Source organism: Amblyomma americanum, chromosome 11 (assembly GCF_052857255.1).
Source record: "Amblyomma americanum isolate KBUSLIRL-KWMA chromosome 11, ASM5285725v1, whole genome shotgun sequence".
Classification (NCBI taxonomy): Eukaryota; Metazoa; Arthropoda; class Arachnida; order Ixodida; family Ixodidae; genus Amblyomma; species Amblyomma americanum.
In genome coordinates, this window is record NC_135507.1 from 86,198,479 (window position 1) to 86,224,435 (window position 25,957).

Genomic DNA, 25,957 nt, shown 5'->3' on the forward strand with positions numbered 1-25,957 from the left:
CAATACCGTGGCTTCTTTTCGTGCAAGTGGTGCTATGAGCCTAACTTTCCAAAACCGTCGCGCACCGGTCGGAAACGGCAGTGTCGAGACCAGTCGCTGTTGGTTGTGTGGTAGCGTGCATTGCAGCTTTGGAAAACGTGGAATCTAGATCGCGTTTTCTCTTGTTCGTGATGGCTCCTGAGACGACCAGCGACAAATTCCCCGACGTCGTCATCGACACGAATTCCCAGACGGAATACACCCGCGGCAAGTTCCTCGGCAAGGTATGTCACCTTATAACAACGGGCATGGTGCTTTCTACCCCGCAGAACGCGCAGGTACCCTTTTAGCATAGCCTGAAGTTAACAGCACCCCGTGGAGGAAACCAGAATATTAATTGCTGCGGTCGCTTTGTCACGGATCTCCCCGGTGAACACTCGGACCGAAAGAATCGACTAGGCGACAGGTGTACCCGCACAGAGGCACATTTATTACACCCTACGTGACACACACTACCACATAAAACTAACAAAACTAACACAAAACACAAAGATTATAAATACACGCGACCCGGGAACACTGCTGCTAGCGTCTGCTACTAGAGTTCTACGGTTAGCGGTCGGCGTTCGTGCTCACGGTTGCTTCGGTTCGGATGCGGCGTTGTTCGGTTCGGATGCGGCGTCGTCGGCTGCGTCGTACAAGCTCCCGGTCCAAGCGCCCGTGGAGTGGATGCCGGTGTTGTTGGCGTTGGGGCACCCCCCGGATGGGTGGCAACAGCGCTGGAGACACCCCTGGCCGTAGCAGGTCGTAGCGGTCTCAGTTAGCGCCCTGGAACGGGCTAAGGAACGGCAGGAAGTCCCCGATGCAAGGCCGTAGAACGAGAGCTCACTGGAGCAGTAGCCGGCGTCACTCTCATCCAGCCGCAGCGTCCCTGACCCGCCGGAGCCTCCGCTTCTCTGTTCTCCCCCCCCCCCCCGTGCCTTGCTCTTCCTCGCCCTTTTATAGCTTAGGTGTTAGGTAGGTAGGTAGGTAGGCCGGCCTCAGACATTGCTGGCACATACTCACTGCGGGGGAGTGGCCAAGACTCAGGTGGTTAATTGCTGGATACAGGAAAGTTTTCACGGGAAAAGGAGTGGTAATAGTATGCAGGCTGATAGATTGGAAGACGCAAGGACAGGAGTCCTGTTAGCTTGGAGATCTAAGACGGGACAATGGCTTAATATGCATAATATTATACAATGCCTGTAATGTTTCAATGTCGTACTGACTGAGAGCGGGTAAAAGATATTACAATGGGAGCCGCTGCGTTTCTTGAAGGAAATTTTGCACAAAAGAGCGCACACTCCTGTCGCTTCGTCCATGCAAAGAATTGCCAATGGAAAGAAACACGGCGCAGGACACAGGCAAGCCTGGTTGATGAAATGGAATTTGCAAAAGACGCTTCCTTAAATGATAGAAGCGGCGGCAGAGCAGCAGGAAGTGATCTATCGTCTCAGGTTCGGCACAAAAAGGGCCCAATGGGGAAGCCGCCAGGCCTGATCTGTGTAGGTAGAAATTTAGAAGGGGAACCCGGACACGCAAACGCGTGCAACAACCTCTAGTCTGCGCAAGCTCCAGTCTTTGCTACTCCAAGGATGCAAAAGATGCTGATATTCAGGAGATTATGTAAGAGCCGATTCACCAAATTCCTGAAATATTCTGTACCTGCGAAACCTCACCGCAGCTGTATATGCGCGTGTTGGCAGGACAGCAACAATTCCGCCGGAGAGATAGGCCCTTGCTAAAGAATCTGCAACCTCATCTAAGTCAAAGCCCATATGACCTGGTACCCAAATCAAGCTTACCGAATTTAGATGGAGCGGAATCAGGTACTTAAAGAGGCGTAATGCCCGAGACTCAGTGGGTGAGGATAATGAAGAGCAAATGGACAGAGATTCCGTCATAACAACGACCCGGGAAACGGTAGTTTCTAATTTTCCTAAGGCTAAGATTGCTGCTAATAATTCAGCCAGATAGATTGGAGTGATGTCAGGAAGATGGAGAGAAAAAGACGAACAGAGTGAAGGCGAAAAAATTCCCACACCTGCCTTTTCGCGATCCTGCGAGGCATCGGTAGCATAAGAACACGAGAGGGAAATGACCTTAGGTGGTACTGCAAAAAAAAAACCCTGAGGAAGCGGAAAAGGCTGCAGCTTTGCATTCGATGAGAAAATGTCATCAAATTCAATCTGGACAGAAGATGAGTTGTTATACATTTGGCGGACATCTGTGAAATTAATGTTGATGGGATTAAGGAGGGACTGCAGGAAACATATATGAAGAGTATGAAGACGAGACCAGGCGGCATTAAATGAAGCGGAAGGTTGACTGAGAAATATTATACTGGAAGCGTGAAGTGGTGAGACGCACAATTTTAAAAATGTTTCAACTGTTAAAAGGCGAAACCTAGGTAATGACGATGGGATTCGCGCCTCAAGGTACAGAAAAGCACTGGCGACATATTTTGGAAGCCCCAGACAGAGGCGCAACGCCTCACGCTCCAAGAGCACAAGAAGGCGAAGTTTATATGCAGGAGCTCCTGAGAATAAAACACGCCCGAATTCAAAATTGGGCGGACCTACATTTTATAAATCATCAGAAGTGTATGCCTTCTCATGCCTGGCCTAAGCACTACAAATCCTGCGCTGGATGCCAATGACCCGAACTCCTTTTACTGAACATTGCTCAGTGTGTGGCCTCTAGTATAGAGTAGAGCCGTAAATTACTCCGAGATAGTTCACCATCTGAACTTGAGGAATTATGTTATTTCTAGAGACCAAACAGATGTTTACAGGAACAGAAACCGGAAATACTAACAATGTGCATTTCTTAACATTGAGGGACACATGAATTTTTCCTAACCAGTTGTCAAGAACATTGAGGTAATTTTGCAGGGTTCGATAAAGAGTGTGAATGTCACCTGCTGATGCAAAAAATGCAATATCGTCGCTATACACATAAGTTTTTACATTTTACTGCTGCAATTGAGCTTAGAAAAATGTTAAAAAGAACAGGTGAGAGAACTGATTCTTGCGATACACCTCTTGTCTGTTGAAATCACCTTGAGGATCCACCATTTTGGCAGCAATAAAATTCACTTTTTCCCAAGAAAGCAGAAATCCTGGTTACAAAATAGGTCGGGAAGTTGAGGTCCTGTAATCTGAGTAACAGAGTCGAGTGCTCCACGCTGTTATATGCTTTACTGATCTACAAGGTGACAAGCGCTGCAAACAGTTTTCTATTGCATGCTTATTTAATACGATTCTCTAGGTCAGAATGAGCACACCAAATTGAACAACCCGGCCTGAAACCAATTTGACACGGATTCAAGAGAACATTTTTCGAAATGAATGACATGACACGGCTGAGGACATTTTCCACCAATTTCACTAGGTTTGATATTAATGAAATAGGGCGTATGTTGTCTAAAGTAAAGCCCTCTCTTTGCTTTTTAAGCAATGGAATTTTTTCAGCAAGACGCCACTCATGAGGTATCCAAGGGCCTTTAATAGAATGGTTTACTAGAGCCTATAGGTCTGAAGGAGATTCATTGAACAAAATTTTGATCATAGATGAACCGACCTTATCGAGGCCAGGAGCGGCTGGGGATAAGCGCAGAACAATTTGCGACAGCTCAGGCATAGAGACCTCAGTGAAATCACTTGAGGTGCATGTGAATATAGCAGGAGAAGGTATAGCAGATGTAAAGCAAAGCTCTAGGATACACGCAGTATCCTCTAAGGCCTTTGCGATGTCAGCAGCAGTCTGAAGGAGGGATTAAATGTTGACAGCCGGTGGAATCACCTTGTTGCGCCTCATTTAATATAAATAAAGCTCGTGTATTTCCTGATTTTGAAAGAAAATCATAATGATTTGTATTATACCCCTCCTTTGCACGGGAGACAGTGCTCTTAAATGTTGCTGCAACATACTTATAATACAACCAATTATTTGAAGACGGCCCGGAAATCGAGCATATCTTTATTTTATTTTTAGACTGGGTTGACAATAAAGCGTTGACGTTAGTAATGGCTTTATAATTCAGCGCTGGCCATTTCCGAAACGCCCTCAGCGGCGGCATCGCTGCGAAATTACCGAGGCTTAACGACGACTAGGGCAGTCAGGCAGCAGACAAGATTGTCGCCCGTTGTAGAGGGCGTTGCCGAAAGCTCAGCTCTTGTGCAGGGCATGCTGCCGTTGCTAGAACATAGCTGGAAGCACTTGTGATTTTCTTCCTCCATAACTGCGACTCAAACAATTTTGATGCCACAACAGCTTTGCAGCGGCCGCTGCTGCCGTGGCGGCAAAAATTAAAAAATATTTTAATTTTATTTTGAGATAATGCTGCGAACAGCTGAAACGATGTCACGACTAAGCCGTTTATTGTAGCACAGGCGACTCACGAAGCGCCGGCCCGTGCGGCTTCGATGTGAAATAGGCTATAGGCCTAGCGACGACCAGGACAGCCATGCAGCAGCGCCGTTGTTTGCCCGACGACCCCGCGGGTGGCGCCTTTGCCGAAACCTCGCTACTTGCACAGGCATGATTTGTCGCTACTCAAATATAGCAGTCTTTCTGATAGCAGTGCTATTTTGTCTTTTCTGGGCGGACGTGAAGCGTATACACCGAGGCAGTGCTGTGCGATGCCAAGCTCACACCGGCGGCGGGCGGACCTTTAGAGAAGCGGCGCGCCGGCGCTCGCCGTTCCGTCTGTCCTTGCTTGAAGTTGGGTGGTGGTGAAAAGCAGTTTTTAATCTATATGTACAGAGAGGTGCTCGGATAGAGGCCCCTAGTGGGTCTCCCGCCTTACAATCGAAGGCGGAGTCCTTCATTCCGGGACCCCGTTGGCTCTGACCGCTGCGCAGGTCCGCCGAGCCAGGGCCTGTTGGACCGATAGTTCTTGGCAGCCTAGCAAAGCCACCTGCCAGTCCTCTCGAGTAGGGGATAGGGTGATGGGGGTGGGGAGGGAAGGATTTCGCCTGCATGCTCAAACCATGCGAAAAGTGTCGGCTACCTCCCCACAGAATGAGCAGCGGCCGTCAAAAGAAAATTCAAAGTGCTTGAGAACCGCCGGGCACAGCAGATTGTTTGTAAAGAGCCTAAGGAGAGTTCGTTCGCCGGCTTACCCAGTCCCTGCATAGGAACCGGGAAGCGGCGGTGTTCGACACGATAGTGCTCATTAATGTCTTTAAAAGTAAGAAGAGGGCTGTGATCTGGGTTAAGGTTCTCCCAAGAAGCGCCTGGTGTCCGGTAAGCCAGTGCGCGGGCTGCCTCTTGGGCGGCTTCGTTACCTGGCATGCCTTGGTGGCTGGGGACGCATATGATTGAGCGATGAGTTGGATCGCTGTCGCGAGTACTCTGGTGAAGAATTTGGTGAGCAAGTGGAGTGATCCAACCGAGCTCCAAGTTACGACAGGCTCCGCGAGAGTCTGTGAGGAAGAATTTAGAGTCGGGATGGTAGGCTGCGAGGGCGATCGGTATACCTCCTCCGCTTGAGTTGAGCTGGGTGCTCTGTACGAGAGGCCGTCCAAATATTTTACCTCGTTTATGACTGCAGCCGTGTACCATTCCCCCTGGAGTTGTAGAAGCTCCTGGAGTTGTAGTGGCGGTGCAGGGCATCCGCCCGCGCCTGGCGCCGGCCATTGTGGTCCTCCTTGTTCCTCTTAGTCGGAAGGGGTCGAACGTAAAATGCGTGTCTCCACAGTTAGGGCACTCGAACCCGTTCCGTCGTGTGGTGGTCATGTCTGATATGTAACCGGTCCAAGAGGCGGCGACCGGACACTCTTTTAGGGAGACGCGTGTATTGGTTAACGAGATGTGCCTCGCGAAGTTCCCGTTAGGTGTTCCCCATCCCTAACGCGAGCAGTCTCGCGTTGCAAGTGGAGATATGAAGTTCGAGGGCTGTCTTGAAAAATTTGCGGAGTACAACCTCCAAGCAATCTTCGTCATATTTCCGCAAGCGGAGGTAAGGAGTCGAGTACAGTACTCAACCAGTTACGAAGGCATGGGCGAGCCGCATAATTACTTCGCAATCGTACTCGCTTGTTGGAAACGCGGCGAACCATTCGGCCCACCTGGTCGTCGACTTCGCGGAGTTTGGCTGCAAGGGTCATGTCTGCCTTGCGATGTTGATTAATGAAGACACCGTGTATTCGCAGCTCGTGCGCTTCACGGATGGGGCCGCAGCCCGAGAGAGCTGAACGGACATTTTGAATTTCGGAGTATGTCGACTATGCACGAATTCATACTTGGACGGAGAGCACTGGAGGCCGCATTATGTAGCATAGTTTTCTACTGTGCTCACCGCTGCTTGCAGGCATTCCTCCATCTCTCCTATGTTTCCCGTGGTAGCCCAGGTGGTGAAGTCATCGGTGTACAGTGCGTGCTGTACACCGCCGACACTTGCCAGCTGTGCCGGGTGGTTCATCATGCAACATTAAAGAGATGCGGGGACGACACAGCACCTTGTGGTGCGCCCCGCGTTCCCATCTCCAACGGGCCGTGCTCGGTCTCTTGTATGCGTTTATAGGCCAAGCGGTCTGTTAAAAAATGTTTGATGTAGCTGAATATACGTGGGCCGCAATTGGCCTCGCTGAGATGTTTTGATATGACGCCGTGTTTAACATTGTCAAACGCACCCTTCAGATTGAGTGCTATAGGCCTATCTTGCCATTTTTGGCTGTTCTTGGGTTCGAGAACCTCGCGATGAAGCTGTCAAAGTATGTCTTGTGCGGACTTATGAGGTCGGAAGCCGTACATGGTGTCGGCCAAGGTGTTCTTGCTCTCGAGATAATCCGAAAGGTGGTCACGGACCATCGCTTCCATCAGTTTCCCAACGCATGAAGTGAGAGAGATGGGCCGGAGGTTGTCTGTGTTTACCAGTTTCCCCGCCTTCTGGGTAGAGGTTACCATGATGTCTTCCAATCGCGTGGCAACGAAGTGTCCCCGGTCCAAATGAAGTTCATATATTAATGTAGGGTTTCGTATGCCCGATCGGGAAGGTTTGCCAAATGTTTGACTGTAACCTTATCTGTCCCGGGCGCCGTTTCCCTGCGCATTTTGGCAAGAGCCGCGTGAAGGTCCTGAAGCTGGAAAAGTGGATCCAGTTCCGGAATATCGCTGCCTGCATGCGAACAATCCTGCCCGCGCGGATCTTCATCTTGACTGAGGTACTGTGAGCGTAAGACGTTCGCTAGCTTCTCTGGGTTTTCTTGAAAATTGTGTATCGCGTGACCGAGGTGTTTCTGGGTTTCCGAGCGTGTTTGTGTAGGGTCAATTAGACTCCTAAAGAGCCGCCAAGTAGTGCGACTCGACATCTGTCTTGCTGCGCTGTGGCATCTATCTACCCCGTTATTGTCAGCGAGCTGGGCAGCATACTCGGCACCTTACAGGGTGAGGTTAGAGATGCGAGCGCGGAGCTTACGATTGTGTTTCTGCCGCCACCATATTTTCGTGATGCTGAGGCGAGCTTCACAGTGGTGCATCAGGTGGTTATTCACGTCCGATGCACGATCCTTAAGCTGGATCGGTTTTTCGTGTGAACGAAGTGTTGGCATGAGTCCGTGTACCCAAGCTGAGTAGTCTTGCTTCAAGAGATAAGTTACTAGGAGCTCCTGGCGGAAAGCATTCCAATCGGGAAGTTTCGCTTGTGCAAGGGGTCGATGTAAGGGTCGATCGAGTGTATATTACAGTTTTCAGTATCCAGTGGTCGCTACCGAGGGTGTCCTCAGTGTTGATCCACTCTGCGTGTCGGATGTTTCGTGAAGGTAAGGTCTGGGCAGGTGTCCCGAGTGACGGAATTCCCTACACGTGTTGGGTGGGCAGGGTCGGTTAGAAGAGTGATGCCCAGCGCAGATATAAGTTCCGCTAACTTACGACCACGCGGCTCTTAATTGCGATAGCCCCACATGGGACAGGGGACGTTAAAATCTCCCACTATAATGAGGGGGCCGCGACCCACGAGCCTTAGCGCTGCGCTAAATATGTTTGAAAAACTGGTGTTTTTTAAGTTTAGGGAGGCAGTAGATATTCAGGATGTGTGCGGGACTACCGGTACGCCGTAGAGGGAGGACAGAGACCATCACGTACGAATATTCCAGATTTATGTCGAGATTAACCTCCTGCGCTGTGTAGGAGTTATGGACTATATAGACAGGCGAACGTGTCTCGTTGAAAAGTGCTATAGCCCGAGAGCTTGACCGCATCCCCGGTTTCTTGCAACGCAAGGACTGCGGCGGGGTGTTCAAGGTTTTCAATGTACGGCCTTAAGCTGGCGCGTTTGGTCTTGTCTTTGAAACCCCGACAGTTCCACTGTACAAGGAAAAGAGCTTGCTGTGTTTGCGGGGGGCGGCGCCCTCTAGGTGGTAGCTTGGGAGGGGACGGTGCCATGCTGATTTGAAGAGAGATTGCCTTGGAGAAGCGGAACAAGTTCCTTCACCTGTAGCGGGAGCGGTTCCGGCTCCTCCGAGAGTTCGGTTAGATCAATGGGTCGGTTGAATGTTTATGAGCGGTTCGCGTCTTTGAGGGGTTCCATTCGAAGAGGAACCCGCGGGTTTGACTGTTGCCACGTCTTAATGTTTGCTGTCACGGCGGCCGTAACAGTGGTCGTGACTGCCTTGAGCAGGTTGTCTTGAATTAGGGCCAAAATTGGATATCTGAGTTTTTAATTGGGCGGGGACATTTTCGAGGGCGCTGAAACGCATGTCAGACCTAGACGGTGTCGGGTCTGCCGGCGATTCTTGCATCGGTTCCGGAGCTACCTGGGCAGTGTGCGGGGAGTACCGAGCCGTTTTCAGCGCATGAATTTTGGCGTGGAGTTGAGCATTTTTTGCCCGGAGAGTCTCGAGCTCGCCGCGGAGGTCCGCGACGTCAGAGTTAAGAGGTGGGGGGAATATTTGGCGGAGGGGAAGGTAGGGGAGGCGGAGGAGGCCCTTCTGGGCTGCCTACCTTGGGCTGTGATGTCTTTGGCGCGCCAGGCGGAGGGCCCACGAGAGGCGGAAAATCCCCGTTTTGGAATGCGGGGGCACCTGGATCACGTGACGCCTTCTGATTAGTTGATCGCGGAGGCTTCGGGGCACGCCCGGGCAAAGCGCCCGCCAGTGGCGCTTGTCCGATTGCGCCTCGCACTATCTTGTTGCTAGGCGGGGGGACTATCCTAGAGGGGCCAGGACCCGGGGCCACTGCACTCTGGGGTTTTTTTCTATGACCGGTCGTGTTGTCCGCTTGTTGCAGCTGTCGGAATTTGGCTTTGCAGTCTTGCGAGCCCGTAAGATGGGCGCCACCGCACACGATGCAGGAGGGTTTGCACTCGTGGGACGCCATGTTGCCGTCTTCTAGGACTGCGACCGTTTGGTCGCAGTGTCCGCAGTGATCGTCTTGAGGATAAGAGCATAAGTCCACGCGATGACCGATGGTGTCGCATCGGAAACACGCGGGAATACTCCGCTTATATTCGCGCCCCACAGTCACCACACTCTTGTAGCGCACGTAACGCGGTGAGCAGGGCAATCGTCGACTGCCCCAGCTTGCGGTTGAAGGCTATCTCTCCTCCGCGCCACAGGACTTTAGATTTGAGGGTGGTAGAAGTTTCCTGCTCATGGACCGTAATAATCCCCCTGGAGACTTCACCATCGACTTTGGCGTGGCCGACCATCGGAATGGAGACATTGGAAGATATAGGAGAAATTCGCGAGCAAGCGCGTTCGCCGCATTGACGTCTTGAGTGGTGGCGATGATGATATTCTGGTCCCAGATGGGCGAGATACCAAGCGTGTCCACCGAAGAGGCATTTACATAGGCTGAGAGCAAAGCACCAAGCTCACCGTTCTGCAGGACCGTCTTCAGGGAGATCGTCTCTCTAGGCTTGATGACGATCGCGAAATCTTTTCGCGGAGTCGAGGCATAGCGGTGGGCCGCCATTTCTTCGATACCACTGTTTGAGAGAGCTAAGGGTTGGAGCTTGCAGTATTCGGATGCACAGAAACAGCGGCCCTAAGGAGGGTCCATTGACCGCCGAGGTGATCAGGCGTTGCTGGCGTTTGCGAAGTGCCACCAACGATAAGAGACCTTCGTCCACTATCTGCTTAGTCGGAGTGGAAGTTTCAGGCGGAGACAATGCGCCTGCGACGACTTCTGTCCATGCTGAGTCCGCCATGGGGTCCGCGAAGAACGCTGGAGAGGCTACTTGGCTTTAGGCCTAACTGGAGATTCCACAGGGTGAAGACATAAATGTGTCTAAAAGGCCCAAAACTTTGTTAACCAGTCGAGAGCGGTATCTTCGGCTGCCGGGAGATGTTATCCATCTAGCAGAGGCAAAATTTGCGCGGTCGTATGGAATTTTTCGGTAATCCGGACAACAATTGCCGGAGCCGAAATGAGGCGCACCCGCTCAAGACGCGCGGCAGCCACGTTCCCACCGGACGGTGCGCCCGACATGTGTCCCCTGTTTTAGGCTGACCATTCGAGACACTGTAGACTTTAGTGGTAGAGTAATGTCTCTAGTACACAGCTGAGAGTCCAATCCCGTTGTTTTATCACTTTTGGCACGGGCGGCTCTTGTAGACGACAGAATATGCTTGTTTTACCATTAGAAGTCCTGACTATGGGTTGCAGTTATCAACGAAATTCGTTAGTTCGAGTCTTCAATCGAACGATCATAAAACAGTAGGACAATGCATCTTTATGCAAAGGAGCGTTTTGTACTAAGAGACCGGCTCGCCTCAACCGCAGCGTGGGGGAGAGGGTGTAAAAGGGCACCGGAATTATTTCGACCACGTGGGTCCCGTATCCGTTAGAGGGATAGGTTCGCCTTATTCTGAATCTTCCTATTCTTAAAAGCAAAGGGTTAAGGATTCCCCTTAAAGAAGCTGAACGGTTCCTTCAGGGGAATGCCACAAGTCGTTCTCCCCAAGTGGCCAACCTATATACAACCCTGCCTAGATTATATATGTTGCACAAAAGAAAGTGAAGTGGCGGTGTGTTCGCCGCAGGAGGGACTCCTGTGAGGGAAATACGCTGCTTCTTCCTCGTGTTGTACTCGAGTCTAGTGTCTCTATATAGCATATACAGCAACGCTACACAACGCGGGAGCGGAGAGCCGCCTCTTAAGAGCTGTTGTGAGGGCACGTACAGTCGCCTGAACTCTCTACTCGGCCTTCCCCCTTCTCATTTGGGAAGACTGGTTATCCCAAATAAGGAAGATTGCTATGACATCTCGGTGCACACCTCAACCGCGCAATAAGAGAAGGCAGGAGTGAAGGAAGGAAGAGATAAAGAGGCGCCATTCAAGAGTGCTCCAGAACTTTCCACCGCCTAATTATTGAATTGGTCAACGTGGGGATCATTAACAGGCACCGACGTCCCTCAGCATACGTTCGCTGTTTGCGTTTCGCCTCGATTGAAACGCGCCTGCCGCAGCCGGATTCGAAACCGCGAACTCCATCTTAGCAGCAGGGCGCTATAACCATGCACTGAGCCAGCGCGGCTGGTTCCTCCATTGCGAGGCGGACGGAGGGTAGGTCGTCATGTGGACCGGACGACCACGAATGAGCGAAACCGGGGGAATTCGGGTACAGTTATCGTAATTTTTCGAAAATTTTTCATTTGAAAATCATATTACTCAGTTTATTATTTAATGCGATTCTCCTGTTTTCTGACGTCCTCTACTATAAAGGCATTACTGTGCCAATAAAAGGCATCTTAACGCCTCAGAAATCTATTGTGAACCACTACTGGAGAATTCCGCTGAAAAACTTTACTTTTGCGCTTTCCCCGTGAATTTGTAAATACAGCCTCCAAATTATTCCTGTCTGCTATGCGTTGTGAGCTGAATCATACCTTTGAAACATACCTGCTTTCAGGTTGTATTAGTCCCAGCAGCCTTGAATTTCGTGCTGTGGTCTATTTCTGCACTTAGGCATCAACCCGATTTCGCATTAGAGTGAAGGAATCCACTGCCTGAGTGTTTCAGTCAAACAGTGAGACAGCATTCGCCCGTCATTTAGATGTCCATGCAACAAGGCTGGCTTCACTTTTTCAGGGCGCACAAGGGCAATGCTACGAGCTCATGGAGAAAAAAGCGAACGTCGTGTACGCAGGCAACATCGTCTCCAAGAGCCATCTTAAATCGCAGATGCATCGGCAATATGTGAGTTCCTACATCACTCTGTCTCTTCTCTATTTGAAGATTTTTTTAATTGGACATTGAGTACAAAAATTTGCTTTTGTGGATTTTAGAGTGACAGCTCTGCTCCTGGGAGTACAACTTCCGATTTCGAAGTGCATCAGGCAATCACTTTCAATGCCTCACAAGGTGAAACCGCACTTACATCTGCCGTGGTATGACCCAAACTATGGTAGTATGACCACGGGATCATAAGAGTACGGCCATTGGGTACCTTACCTTGGTCCTGACTCTTGATTTGACACCACATTGAACCCCAGCCTGTTTTTCTGGCGACGCCGGCGCAGCGAGGCGGGCAGCTCACCGAATCATACGACAACGAAAGTAATGAAGGTTGAGCTACGGCATAGGATTCGCGCGCAAGTTCAAAATGAGTAGCGCCCTCTATTGAATGCAAAAAAAAAGATTGTGTGATCGCGGATCGGCTGTTGTCCCCCCCTTGTCCACCTAGAATGTTCGCCCTACCTACGAATACATTAAAATAACTAGACGTCAAAGCCTGCCGGTTCCAATCACAAACGTTTCGTGGATTTTTGCCCTGCGAACGTTTTCTATTATGCTACACAATCCACTTTAGATATCGAACCCGCCTAGTCCTCTTACATGTAGGTCACTGTTCTTTAGTCATGCTCTGCGGCTTTCAAGCGTCAGAGGGAAGCAAAACAAACCATTGGCTATTACATGGTGAGATCCGGTCCCATATGATATATGTCAAGATTCAACTCTAGTGACCGATTACCCTTGCCATCATTAGGCCTTTTGTTATTTCACCGTACATCTTTATTAATCATAATACAGCTTCTTAGTCCACCACTTTATTTCTTTTCTTCATGCTTAGTTCAACCTTTTGCGAGGTTACTCATTAATTTTTTGTCCACAGCTCGAAGACGAAGTCAACATCCACCGAACCCTGTGCCACAAGCACGTCGTTCGCTTCCACAGAAACTTTGAGGACGCCCAGAACGTGTACATCATCTTGGAGCTATGCACAAGACAGGTGTGTTAACATTCCTCCTTCCGGTGGTATATATTTCCACTTAATTTCTTTGCATACATTCGAAAATGTGGCTAATATCATGAAGGTTCGTTTTCATTTCGTTTAATGGTGCTTAAAGGGACACAGAAAGCGTTGTTTGAGCTTGGATTTAAAATGCTTTCATTCTGTAGAGTACAGGCCCCCGTCCATTCATGCCACGTTCGAGACCTCAAAAGCGAGGGGAAAATTTATATACTTTTTTAAAATTTTCCCGTTGTCGCACCTCGCGGCAACGGGCGGTGCGGAGCTTTTGCGCGAAAACCTGGCAGACGACGTCACGCCTTGCAAATGACGACTGCCGCCGGGGGTAATCTTTGGCTCACAGCGCCAAATTATTTCAGACGTCACGCGCTACCGCGGCCGCGGCCACTCGACGCGCGCCGCAGCCGCCGGAGGTAGGGAAGGGGCCGAGTGAGTGGGCCCTGAGGAGGAGCGCCGCCGTTTTGGCGCGCGAGAGGAGAGGGAAAGGCGAGAAGACGTGGAAGTTAAAATTTTGTCTGCATATAGCTCGGCTTCCACAAAACGCATTAAAATAATTCTTGCTGTGGGGTAATTATAAACCGTCGTCTTTTAACATCCCGGACATATCGCAACTTTATTGAGACCCCCTTTCTTGGCCCCTTTAATTTCCGAAAACAACACAGGTTGCAAATGACGCTGTAGTGGAATAATTTCGGAATAATTTAGGCCACCTTGGAATCTCTAACGGTTACTGACTTCACACTGTACACGGGCCTCCTGCATTTTACCTCAACCGAAATGCGACTGTCGGGCACACTTTTGCGTAAGAGGCGTTTTGTCTCTTGCGCAACTGACGGCATTTCACTTATCTATTTTTCAAGGCCTGATAAGAGGATATTTAAGGTTGTGTATGTTCCAAACTGCTTCTATGAAATTAGGTTACGCGAATATGTATTTGGGTATATATTTGCTTCAGCAATTTTTGCGAGATTGGCCACATTGTGTTCTTGAACCAAAATTTAGGGCGCAGCAAAGAAATGAAAACTGCCTTCGTTGTTTCTAAAACTGTCATTTAATATTTTGGTGCGGGCACTGTATTTTGTACAACAGAGAGCAATTACTTCAATCAAGCTTCCTCCAGACTGCCGTGATTTGAACAAATGTGCTGCATGTGCCTAGCTAAATCCAGAGGGACCCCATTTTCTTTATCATGTTCTTAAGCACGGCTAGCCTTCAAGGGTCTTCCCCAGGCTTCATTAGCGCATTTATTCAGCAGCCTCTTGAGGAGCTCCACAAGTGCCGTGAGACGCTGACGGAGCCAGAGGTGCGGCACCTCCTGCGCCAGCTGCTCCTCGCCTGCGAGTACCTGGTGCAGGAGCAGGTCATCCACGGAGACCTGAAGCTCGGAAACCTCCTCTTCAGCAAAGGATCGCAACTCAAGGTGGCCGACTTCGGACTCGCCACCCGCGTCCACAACGAGGGGCAACTCAAGAGGTCCATCTGCGGCACTACCAACTACATGCCCCCCGAGATGCTGACCCAGAAGGGCTACAGCTACGAAGCGGACATCTGGGCCGTCGGGTGCATCATGTGAGTCTCACGCGATGATTGTGCAGAACTGTTTGCAACTGGTTACAAGTTAATGTTTACGAAGACAGTTCGCAGTACGTATCGTACAGGTGCATCCGTGTGTAAAAGTATTAAAGGAAGAGTCTACTTTTCGAAATGTGGATATAAAAACGGGCAAAACCTTACCTCTCTTGCCTTGTGGTGACAATAACGCGGGAAGAAATCATGGCAGTGGCATTTATTTGTATTTTGAGCTGGTGAAGCAAGTCAGACCAGAGTTGACGGTGGTGATGAGTTGTGTTCAAACTTCGTAGTTCTGCTCGCAGTCGGGTTACGCTTAGTCATATAGATGTGAATTTTACGAATGAACTAGGCGCCATGTACAAGTGGTTAATTTAGTTAAAGCAAATTGCACTCCCTATACTTTTTCGTATTTTAACTAGTCACCGTACCCCGCAGGGATGAATTGTGCCTGTTCATTCCACTATGTTGACAGGCGCGCTTTTATAGGGACAAAGCACTTGCGGATATTTGTGATAGATATCATGACCCTTATTCTTTACTGTTTTTGAACCTTCATGGTGCTTTAATTTTCCGTTCCGTGAAAACCTCTGAATCAGTAAATTGGGCGCTCATTATAATTGTTCCATAAAACAGCACATACTTGACGGGACAAAGAATTAAAAAGTTCAGGTTCAGGCTCTTTCTCACAACGATCTAATTACGCCACTAGCCCAAACTATTCTTTGAAATCCTCATTGCCACCGACCTGGCTGGCAGTCATCTGCAAAGTTCCTCCGTTGACACGCCTCTTATGTTGGAATTCGCCGACGCCGGCAGCCAGACGGGAAGTGGAGTTAATTCATTTGTCGAGAAAGTACGGTTGGAAACCTGTTGGCGTGATTCTCAGGTGCGCAACCGGGTATACGTATCTTCCAGGAATGAAGTAATGATTGCTGCAGAGAAAATATGGACAAAAATCGCTATAATATTCGTCTTCATCTTAAAATAATCAGATCATACTCTTCACGTTCAATACCTGGCTGTTCAGTGCATCACGAGCGTCGTTTGCCCGCAGTTACGTTACCATTTCGTTGTCATTGGCCGGTAGGGGTGTCGTAGCATTGCTGTGCCCGCACTCCATCAAGCTATGCAGGGCTGAGATATCGTCCACCAGATAGTGTGCGGATTACCGCGGACACTGACAGGTCGCAAACTGCTTTCCGCAGGTACAAGCTGCTAGTGGGGCGTGCCCCCTTCAAATCAACGACGAAGGCAGAGACTATCGCCAGAATCAAGAGGAACGAATTCGAGATTCCGCCGACTTTGTCCCCAGACGCGAGCGCCCTCATCTGGTGGATTCTACAGCCGTAGCCCGCTAGGCGGCCGAGCATCGGAGCCATCATGCACCACGATTTCATCACAAGAGGGAGGCTCCAACTTGTAACTCTGCAGCTGTGTGACTGCGTGCTGTACTGCTTCAATCATGGTTCGGAGAAAAAGCTGTGCTCGTCGCCGCATCTAATTTGTTACTGTTCGGCAGAGGTCGTGACGTCAGTCCATAGTCAACCAATGAGAGTGAGGCATGAATTCGGACACGGAGAACAGTGGGTTTGGAGGGGTGTCAACTGCGCAGCACTCAGAGCGTGTGGACAGTTTCCGCTGCTCTGTTTTTGGCGCGTCGAGTCACGTGACATAGTGCAATCGCATGGCTGTGGAGGCAGAGGAGCAGCAAAGCAGCCCTTCCTAAGAAGAAAAAGCCTCCGAGATAAATGCGCGCGTACAGTAATGGTTCTTGTAGAATTGCGAAGGAAGGCTAATTCTAGGGCAAGAAACTAGCTCTACATACCATAGTCCAGGCAGTGCTGACGTCAGCGCCGATTCCTCCTGTAGTAGGCGGCGGAAATCCAACTGGAGCGTCGTAGTGTTTTCAGGGCAACGAAATGCAGCTGAGAGAGCTTTATCCCCGAGAACGACTCGAACCTGCGACGGCGATAAGAAAGCAGCTTCGTTCCCCGATGCCTCCGACAATTCAGCCACCGACATTAACTTGTCATGCTGCGTGGATGTCCTCGATTTGTTCTGTTTGTTTGTTGTTGTTTTTTTACATCACGTCTTCTTCAGCCACCAGGTGCGCTGTTGTAGTTGAAACCGAAAGCAAATGAACTTTCCTACACTTGATGAAGAGGCCTTTAGCTTTGTCATGTCCTTCTTCTCAGTGGTCGGTTAGGAGCTCAAAATCTATTTAACGCGACAGAGTGGAGGGTGCTGTTCGGAGGAAAACCCAGCCTACTAGTTGGTGTCGGCTGAATCTCATCACCCTGCTTGTGCAACAATCCGTGAAGTCAGTGGCAGATGAAAAAGGATAGTCCAGTCCCTACTACTACGGATGATCTTAGCCACAGCTCCATGGTCCGGGATAGTCGCCTCTGCATTGTGGCGTGCGCCGCTTCCTGCATTGTCTCGCATACATCGAAAAAGCGAAATGCATTCTGAGTGGCAACATCAAAAAACGGCTTCTGCACGGGTTAGCGTTAAGTACATAACTCAGCCTCAGTGCAGCCGGCCTGCTTATATAGAATGTTACTATTTGTAACACGCGCAGCTCCACTACTGGTATCTTGCGATGCGGCCCTTGCAGTGTGTTCAACATGGATCCCTATACAGGCGGATTTTAAATCGTTTAGAATGACGCCAGCTAAGCTGCATATCAGAAACATTTCTGTGAATTCTACTACGGCTTGTTATACATCGATGTGGCCTTTCAGGCATGTGTACAACTTCTTTGCACTTGGCCCAGTTGAACAGAACTCTCATTGTTGAGAAGCATCAGCTATTGGTTCGCGTGGAAGACTGTTCTACAAGCGCACACATTCCCAAGCTTCCTTTATTGTTGTTACCCTATCAAAAGATGGCACATACCCACACTGGGGGATCGGCCAAGAATCGGGTGGCTATTCACCTGAACGCAGTTAACAATAAGGAAAAGCACGTGGGAGCGCAACACTGGTGAATTTTTCGTCATGAACAATAAAGGGATGAGTGTTTTGATTTTAAAATTTTAAGAATATTAATAAAGAGAGGGATTAAATATTAATGATTTAGTCAAAATGTAATAATTGATAGAAAAGAAAAGGCTGGGACACTTAGCAAGGCAGTCGGTGAGATTCTATCAGGAAATTTAGAACAGCGGTACAAACAGATCTGTGGCTGAACCCAAATGTGGTGGCGCCAAATGATAGCAAGAGCGGGCTGCTCAAACTAAGGCCCAGATGCTGCAAGGGCTCCTCCAGCAACCGTTTTCTCAGAGAGTTGAATCGGCGACAATACAGCCAAAAATGTTCAATAGATTCAGGCTCACGGCGAAATGCACAAAGGGGCGAGAGCGCCAAACCCAACTTGTGTAAATAGAAATTTAGAGGGGGGATGCCGCAGCGCAGCCTCGTCAGTGATACTTCAAGCTGCCGAGAGCAACAAATTTTCCTGGTCCAATAATATTTAAGGTGCTCATAATCCACCGATGTTAAAAGTGATGTGTCTTGCGTGCTTAAAAACGCACGTCGCCGAAATCTAGATGCTGTAATATAGGCTGTAGCCGGGATGATTGGCAACACGGGGCCGCTGAGGGAAGCCTTTGCGAGATTATCAGCAATCTCATTTACTGTCGCACTGCTGTGACCGGGAGCCCATACTAAATGAACAAGGCTCAAATGCGGAGGAAGTAGGGATTTGAAAGTTGATAAAATGGGACCGTCAACATGTGCAGCGAGGGACGAACACAAAGATAAAGAATCAGTAATTACTGCAACTGCTGTAATAGAGGGGTCTAGCTTGCGTAGAGCACGTACAACTGCTAGAAACTCTGCTTGAAAAATAGGGGTGAAATCTGGAAGGCGCAGAGAAAAGGACCAGTCTAAATGCGAGCAAAATATTCCCACACCTGCTTTTTCAATGCATTGCGATGCATCAGTGGCTATTGCTATATCTGTAGGTATGGTCCTCATATGATCTTCTAGAAGACCATTTAGAATACTCGGCGGCAAAAGTTTTGCATTTTTTGGGAATATGTCGTCGAAAACAATGTGGACAGCGGGCCCATTGCGAAGCGCAGGAAGGATATCATAAATGTTTACATCTAAAGGCTGAAGTAATCTTTGCACAAACACTACCTGCGGGGAATTGAAACGAGACCAGGGGACACCAAAAAAGGAGGTCGGCTGAGAACAGAAAATGCTTTGGGAACGGTGGAAATGGGATTCATAGATCCTGAGGTAAGTTTGCACCGTTAAAAATTGAAGTCGTGATAAGAGAGACGGAATGCGGGATTCAAGGTACAGCACATTGATAGCCACAAATTTTGGAAGGCCGAGGCACATGCGAAGTGCTTCCCTCTCTAAAAGGACGAGAAGGCGAAGTTTATATGTAGCCGAGCCTGAAAACAACACTGATCCAAATTCAAAAATTGGCCTGACATACATTATGTAGATCATTAATAGCGCATATCGGCGCATGCCGTACCGGTGATGACATAATCTCCGTAACATGCCCACGGCACGAGCGCCTTTCGCCGCGACGTGGTCAATGTGAGGTCGCCAGGTGAGTTGTCATAAATGACCCCTAGGTATTTTAGGTATTTTTTTATACTCTCACCTATTGTTTACGTCGTTCTCTACTTTCAGTACGAGCAGCAACTTGCGGATCGCGACAGGTCCTCGATATCTTTTTAATAATAATAATTGGTTTTGGGGAAAAGGAAATGGCGCAGTATCTGTCTCATATATCGTTGGACACCTGAACCGCGCCGTAAGGGAAAAGATAAGGGAGGGAGTGAAAGAGGAAAGGAAGAAGGAGGTGCCGTAGTGGAGGGCTCCGGGATAATTTTGACCACCTGGGGATCTTTAACGTGCACTGACATCGCACAGCACACGGGCGCCTTAACGTTTTTCCTCCATGAAAACACAGCCGCCGCGGTCGGGTTCGATCCCGGGAACTCCGGATCAGTAGTCGAGCGCCCTAACCATCTTTTTTCCAGAAGTGCTAATCACCACGCCTAGTTTATAGCATTGATATTCCCCAAAGCCCCTGACTGCTTTTCGCCCTCTCCTTCCAGGGCTGCTTCCTGCCCACCTACCTGCCTCAGATGGAGGCACTCAGCACCGACCGGAGACACGCGTGGGAGAAAAACGAAGGTTGAGCTGAATCGGACTGCGTCTTCCATTGAAAAGGCCCACACGGGAACAGCTGCAAGTAATTAATGCTTGAGCAGTTCCAGATTTTTTCTTTTTCTGCGTTTGTAACTGTTATTGTAACCGATGTTTTATTTGTTCAACCCAAGATTTAGGAAGATTTTGTTTTCATTCAATCTTTAAGGCATTTTTTTCCCTGTTGACATGCACTGTTAATTGTTTGTCTTGGAGCACATGTATAGATTATTTTTTTTTAAAATGCCTCTGCCGTTACTACCAAGGCTGCGATAGGACTCCAAATGTGATTGCATTGGATCAGTTCTCATCAACGGCTGTAATTCGATTTTAAGTTTTAACAGTGGACTTTTCAATAAACATTTTATTATTCTCTGTTTGGTGTACTTATTTGCACCCACTGCAGCTGTTGGAAGAACAATCTTTGTCGTCTCACAAAGAGGAAAAAATTCAGGGGGCACTTTGCTGACCTAAAGTGCTGTGAGGCGAAAGCCTTCATTACGGTATTGCTGCTTGTGTCACTGATGTGTAGGTAAGATTTTAATAAAGTACTTGCATTTGTACGCATTCTGAGACTCCATTGAAGTGAGCGCTAGGAGTGAGGTTGCGCGGCACCCGGCTCGGTCGACAGCTGCGACGCGTCTGGTGCGGACGTAGCGCTTGCGCTGGTGGCGCCACGTGGAGCAAGCGTTGTGAACTACCAATGTCGAAACATGGCCCCCGAGATTATCCGCGTGCGGGGTGACCTCGAAGGCCATGGGCGCAAGAGAGTAACGGACGGACGCAACATGAGCCATTAAAGGCTTTAGCCTTAAAAATGATAGTAGGTGGCAGAGATTCTAACACCAACTGCGGTATCTCGAATCGAAACTTTGCGGCGGCTGCGTTTTTATGGAGGAAAAACGTTAAGGCGCCCGTGTGCTGTACGATGTCAGTGCACGTTAAAGATCCCCAGGTGGTCGAAATCATTCCGGAGCCCTCCACTATGGCACCTCTCTCTTCCTTTCTTCTTTCACTCCCTCCTTTACCCTTCCCTTATGGCGTGGTTCAGGTGTCCAGCAATATATGAGACAGATACTGCGCCATTTCCTTTCCCCCAAAACCAATTATCATTATTTCTGACGTGGCCACTTCGTGGTGGTTACCAGATGGTAGCGCCAATTATGAGCAGTACAGCCAGCTTCCGGTGGTGTCCTAAAGCTTTTGCATAACTTGTTTTTAGTTATTTTTAATCCAGCAGTCCCCTTTCCTAGGCCCTACAGCTGGTGGGCCAACATAATTTCTACACTCAGCCCCATGCTACATCGGGAGAAGAAGCGTAAGGCGCAAGCACACGGCTGGGAGAAGAAATACCTGATCAGAGTTGAGTTACAAATAAACAGTGAGGCCATGGTGGAGCGGGTTAAATATATACTCAACACAAACTCTCAATGCAAGAAAAATTATAAGACGAGGAGTAGCAATAACAACAATATAAAGATATTTAAAAATTTGTACAGACGTATCTCTACTTTGCTTGGTAGTTTTCAGAAAAACGCTAAGGCTCCCGCGTGCTGTGCGATGTCAGTGCACGTTCATGATCCCCAGGTGACCGTAATTTATTCCGGAGCCCTCCACTACGGCCTCTTCTTTCACTACCTCCTTTATCCCTTCCCTTACGGCGTGGTTCAGGTGTCCAACGATATATGAGACAGATACTGCGCCACTTCCTTTCCACCAAAACCAATTATTATTATTATTATTATTATTATTATTATTATTATTATTATTATTATTATTATTATTATTGTAGTTTTCGCGTGACACCTGGGGCGCCGTCTTTGGGCGCAGAGTCCAGATTCCGCACTCTACGCCCGGATCGCTTAGAAATATAAGCGGATCAGAAAAATGACCATGTTTTCGCCGTTCTGGTTTCATATATTGCCGAAATATGGGGGACAGCCTTCCGCCCCGCACTCCCACTCCGCGGATGCAATGTTCCCACTGCTAACTGCCGAGGGATTCGCGCTCGAAGTTGGGAACTTTATTTCCAGCGGATATAGAGGAGGGACACGAAGTCGCCCCCCCGCTTAAACGGCGGCCGCTATCCCTTGGGCAGCGGCGGCGTCTTCAGCCAGCTGGAGGAGCTTGATCCCCGGGTCGGGGCTGAGCAATAGAGCCTCCCAATGAGCAGTCGGTAATGAAGTGACTCGCGGGTAGGGACTGCGGGCAGTTCCAGATCATATGATTTAGATCGGCTTTCGCATCACAATTTTTGCATTTGTTTGAGTAGAGTCCTTCCGAATAGAAGCTACACAATTGGGGATTTGGATAGGTGTTAGATTGAAGTTTACGCCAGGCTTTGGCCTGTTGCTTGGAGAGCGTTTTATCTGCTGGGGGGAATCTGAGTCTTGCAAGCCTGTAGTGCTGCAGGATTTGTCTGTAAGAAAACAACCTGTCCTTGCCAGAGTATTGGGCGGGTGGGCTGCACGACCCAGCTCGGCGGGACAGTTCTCGAGCTAGGTTATGAGCCGCCTCATTACCAGCAAGGGAAGCATGAGCAGGCGTCCAGATTAGGCGAATGCGCCGCGTGGGCTGATACTTTAGCAGAATCCGTGCTGCTTTTGGGGAGATTCTTCCAAACGTGTAGTTACGTATAGCCAATTTTGAGTCGCTGACAATGTTTTCTGCCGATGATCCCACAATGGCTAGAGCGATGGCTGTTTCTTCTCCAACATGTGTGTGCTGATTGCGTATAGTGCCCCCAGTTATGAGTGTACCACGTTCCGTGGTGACCACAGCTACCATCTTGTCAGCCGAAGAATCTGCCGCATCTACATATACCACAGAGGTATCATTAAGAAAGCGTTTGCCTAATGATTTGGCTCTCTCTGTAAGACGTTCAGCGTGGAAATCTGGGTGCATGTTCCGAGGTAGTGGAGGAATGACCAGAAGCTGGCGTATATCTTTGGGACGGTCAGTTGTGGGTCCGCCTTGTCGTTCGTATGTTATGCCTAGTGTGGACAGAATGTGTCTGCCAGTTGGTGTGGCCGATAGTCGTTCGTACTGCGAGACGGTTACCGCTTCAATAATCTCGCTTAAGGTGTTATGAAGACCGAGACCTAACACTTTCTCAGTCGCTGTGTGCATGGGTAGCCCAACTGCCTGTTTGACGCATTTTCTGATTATGGCCTCCACTTTTTCTTTCTCAGCTGACTTGAGATGTAGGTAAGGGCATACGTAAGCTATGCGGCTTATCACAAAGGCTTGTACTAAACGGAGAGTATTGCTTTCCTTCAAGCCCGAGTGGCGGTTACTAATGCGGCGAATGAGTCGCGTAATTTGCTGCGAGGTTCCCTGAAGCTTCCGAATTACGTCACTATTGAAGCCGTGTTCTTGTAGAATTAGGCCCAAGATTTTAAATTTGGGCACTCGAGGAATGGGGACTCCGCGAACACTGAGTTCGATGGCCGGTGGGGTTTGCGCAAGGGATCTGATGTTGCGGAATATGAGAAATTCAGATTTGGCTGGAGAGCACCGCAGCCCCCTAGGGTCTACATAGTTCCCCACGATATCTATTGCATGCTGTAGTCTCTCCTCGATTTCGGCATCATTACCCTCGGCGGTCCACAAGGTGATATCGTCAGCATAGATGCTGTGGTGGAGTTGCGGAACCTGCGCTAATTGGTGTGGAAGTTTCAACATTGCAACGTTGAAGAGGAATGGTGATAGGACCGATCCCTGCGGTGTGCCCTTGTTGCCGAGGGGGAAGTCATGCGAGTGGAGACCTCCTACTTGAAAATGCGCCTTTCTACCTGAGAGAAAGTCGCGGATATAGTTGAAGGTGCGGGCTCCCACCCCGAGTTCATGCAGGTTCTCCAAGATGGCATCATGTCTGACATTGTCAAAGGCCTTTTCCAGGTCAAGTCCAAGAATTATTCTGGTTTCCCGCGTTTTTGCCTCAATAATCTGATGTTTGAGCTGAAGCATTACATCCTGCGTAGAAAGTTTTGGTCGAAATCCAATCATGGTTGGAGGGTACAGCTCGTTGTCCTCCATAAACCGGTTGAGGCGGGTATGAACTACGTGCTCCATGAGCTTACCTACACAAGACGTGAGCGAAATCGGCCTGAGGTTCTCAAGGCTGAGTGCCTTCCCTGGCTTTGGGATGAGAATGATCTCTGCCGTTTTCCATATTTGAGGGATGGAGCCCTCCGACCAGCATTTCTGCATATACTCAGTTAGTAATTGTAGCGACACTTCATCCAGGTTGCGGAGGATCTTGTTCGATACTGCATCTGGGCCAGTGGCGGATTTGCAGTTTAGCCTGGCAATCTCTGCCCTAACCTCATCCACAGTAATGGGGGAGTTGAGCTGCGTGTTTTCCGGACCAGCATAATCTGGGAAGGCTTGGATAGGAGCATTGCCAATATATCTATCTTTAAGTTCAAGGAAAAGGTCCTCTGGTGGGCCTGCATACTCATGCACAAGCTTCTGCAGGTTCTGCCTCTGGGTGGTTCTGCTACCTTTAGGGTCAAGTAGATGACGGAGCAAGTGCCAAGTCCTAGAGACTCCCATATTGCGATCCATTTGGTTACATATGTCGTCCCAGTTTTGTTGAGTAAGTTTAGCTGCATGATCCTCGATCTCCTTGTTTAGCCTAGCTATTCTTCTGCGCAGATTGCGGTTCCACCGCTGTCGTTTGAGTCGGTTCTCGAGTCCTCTCTTTGCCTCCCATAGGTGAAGAAGCCGGCTGTCCGCAATCTCCAGGTGGTCAGCCTGGTCTAACGTATGGGTGACTGCTTTGGCATCTTGACAAAGATCCTGTGCCCAGATATCTATGTCTAGTATTTCGGGGGTATCAGCTTCTCGGGCGGCTCTTTTAGCGCGGAACGAGTCCCAATCGACAAGGGTGGGGGCTCGAGCGCTACGACGTTTGGGGCCAGTTGAGGTCACTATTTCCAATATGTAGTGATCGCTGCCGAATTTTTGTTGAGTGTTTATCTATGTTGGAGTGCCCGAATTTTTAGCAAGAGTCAGATCGGGCGACGTATCCCTGGAAACACCGTTACCGCAGCGGGTGGGGACTAGTGGATCTGTAAGAAGAGTCAACCCACACTGTTGTGCGGTGAGCCACAGTTTTCTACCTTTAATGTCCTCCTGTGCGTAACCCCAAGCCGAGTGTTGGGCATTAAAGTCTCCCGTGAAAATGACGGGGTGATGGCCTGCGAGCTTCAGGGTCGCCTGAAAAAGCGGGCCGAAGCTTGCTTTCCGTAACTTTGGGCTGCTATAGACATTCAGCACAAACAGACTGTGGTCGGGTTTCCTAGGCGGAATTAATTCGACTAGCACGTGTGTGACATTGGTGACTGGGGTATCGTGCTGTACTACCGTAATATTTCGTTTGACAAGAGTCGTGACTCCAAGCGTTCCACCCCCCGATGAAAAGCATTGATACCCAGCTAGCTTGCTATTAGTTTGTGTCTCTTGTAGTGCGATTAAGTCCGGTCCATCCCTATTGTTGAGGAATTGTTGGAGTACAGCTCGTTTGCGGCTAAATCCTCGGCAGTTCCACTGCCAGATGGTGTAATTGGGTTGTGGCGCCATGTTGTTGCTAGTCGGATACCGCTTCAGAAGAAGCGGGTTTGCGAATTTTGTGAGGAAGGAGCCTGCTCTCTGCTTCCTGCTGCCAACTGCCTAAGTTAATTAATTCCTGCCGGTGTCTGAATAATTCTTCCATGATGGAAGTCATTGTAATCTGCACTTGAATGAGGGTGCTGTTAGTCTGCGTTTGCGCTTCTTCAATTTTGTGAATGGTGTCGGCTAGTGCTTGGCCTTCGGACAGGGAATCGCCTGCTTTTCGCTTAGGCGGGGGTGCCCGCGTTGATTCAGCATGCATGTCCGCTCCGGCGGAGGTTGAGGGGGTAGGGTTATTGGCGCCATCGGTCGTAGGCGGTGACCCAGCCTGCATTTGTTGCTGTTTTAGAGCGGGATTTTCTTTCTTTAGGTCCT

The 25,957-nt window shown here is 49.3% G+C and overlaps 1 protein-coding gene across 1 annotated transcript; it reads left to right on the plus strand.

The window, feature by feature from the left end:
* Positions 1 to 170: 170 nt before the first annotated feature.
* LOC144109772 (serine/threonine-protein kinase PLK1-like) lies at positions 171 to 14,790 on the plus strand. Its single transcript, XM_077642570.1, has 4 exons — positions 171 to 263; positions 12,056 to 12,163; positions 13,080 to 13,196; positions 14,473 to 14,790. Exons 1-4 carry the CDS (start codon positions 171 to 173, stop codon positions 14,788 to 14,790), a joined length of 636 nt encoding a protein of 211 aa, XP_077498696.1.
* The last annotated feature ends 11,167 nt before the right edge of the window (positions 14,791 to 25,957 follow it).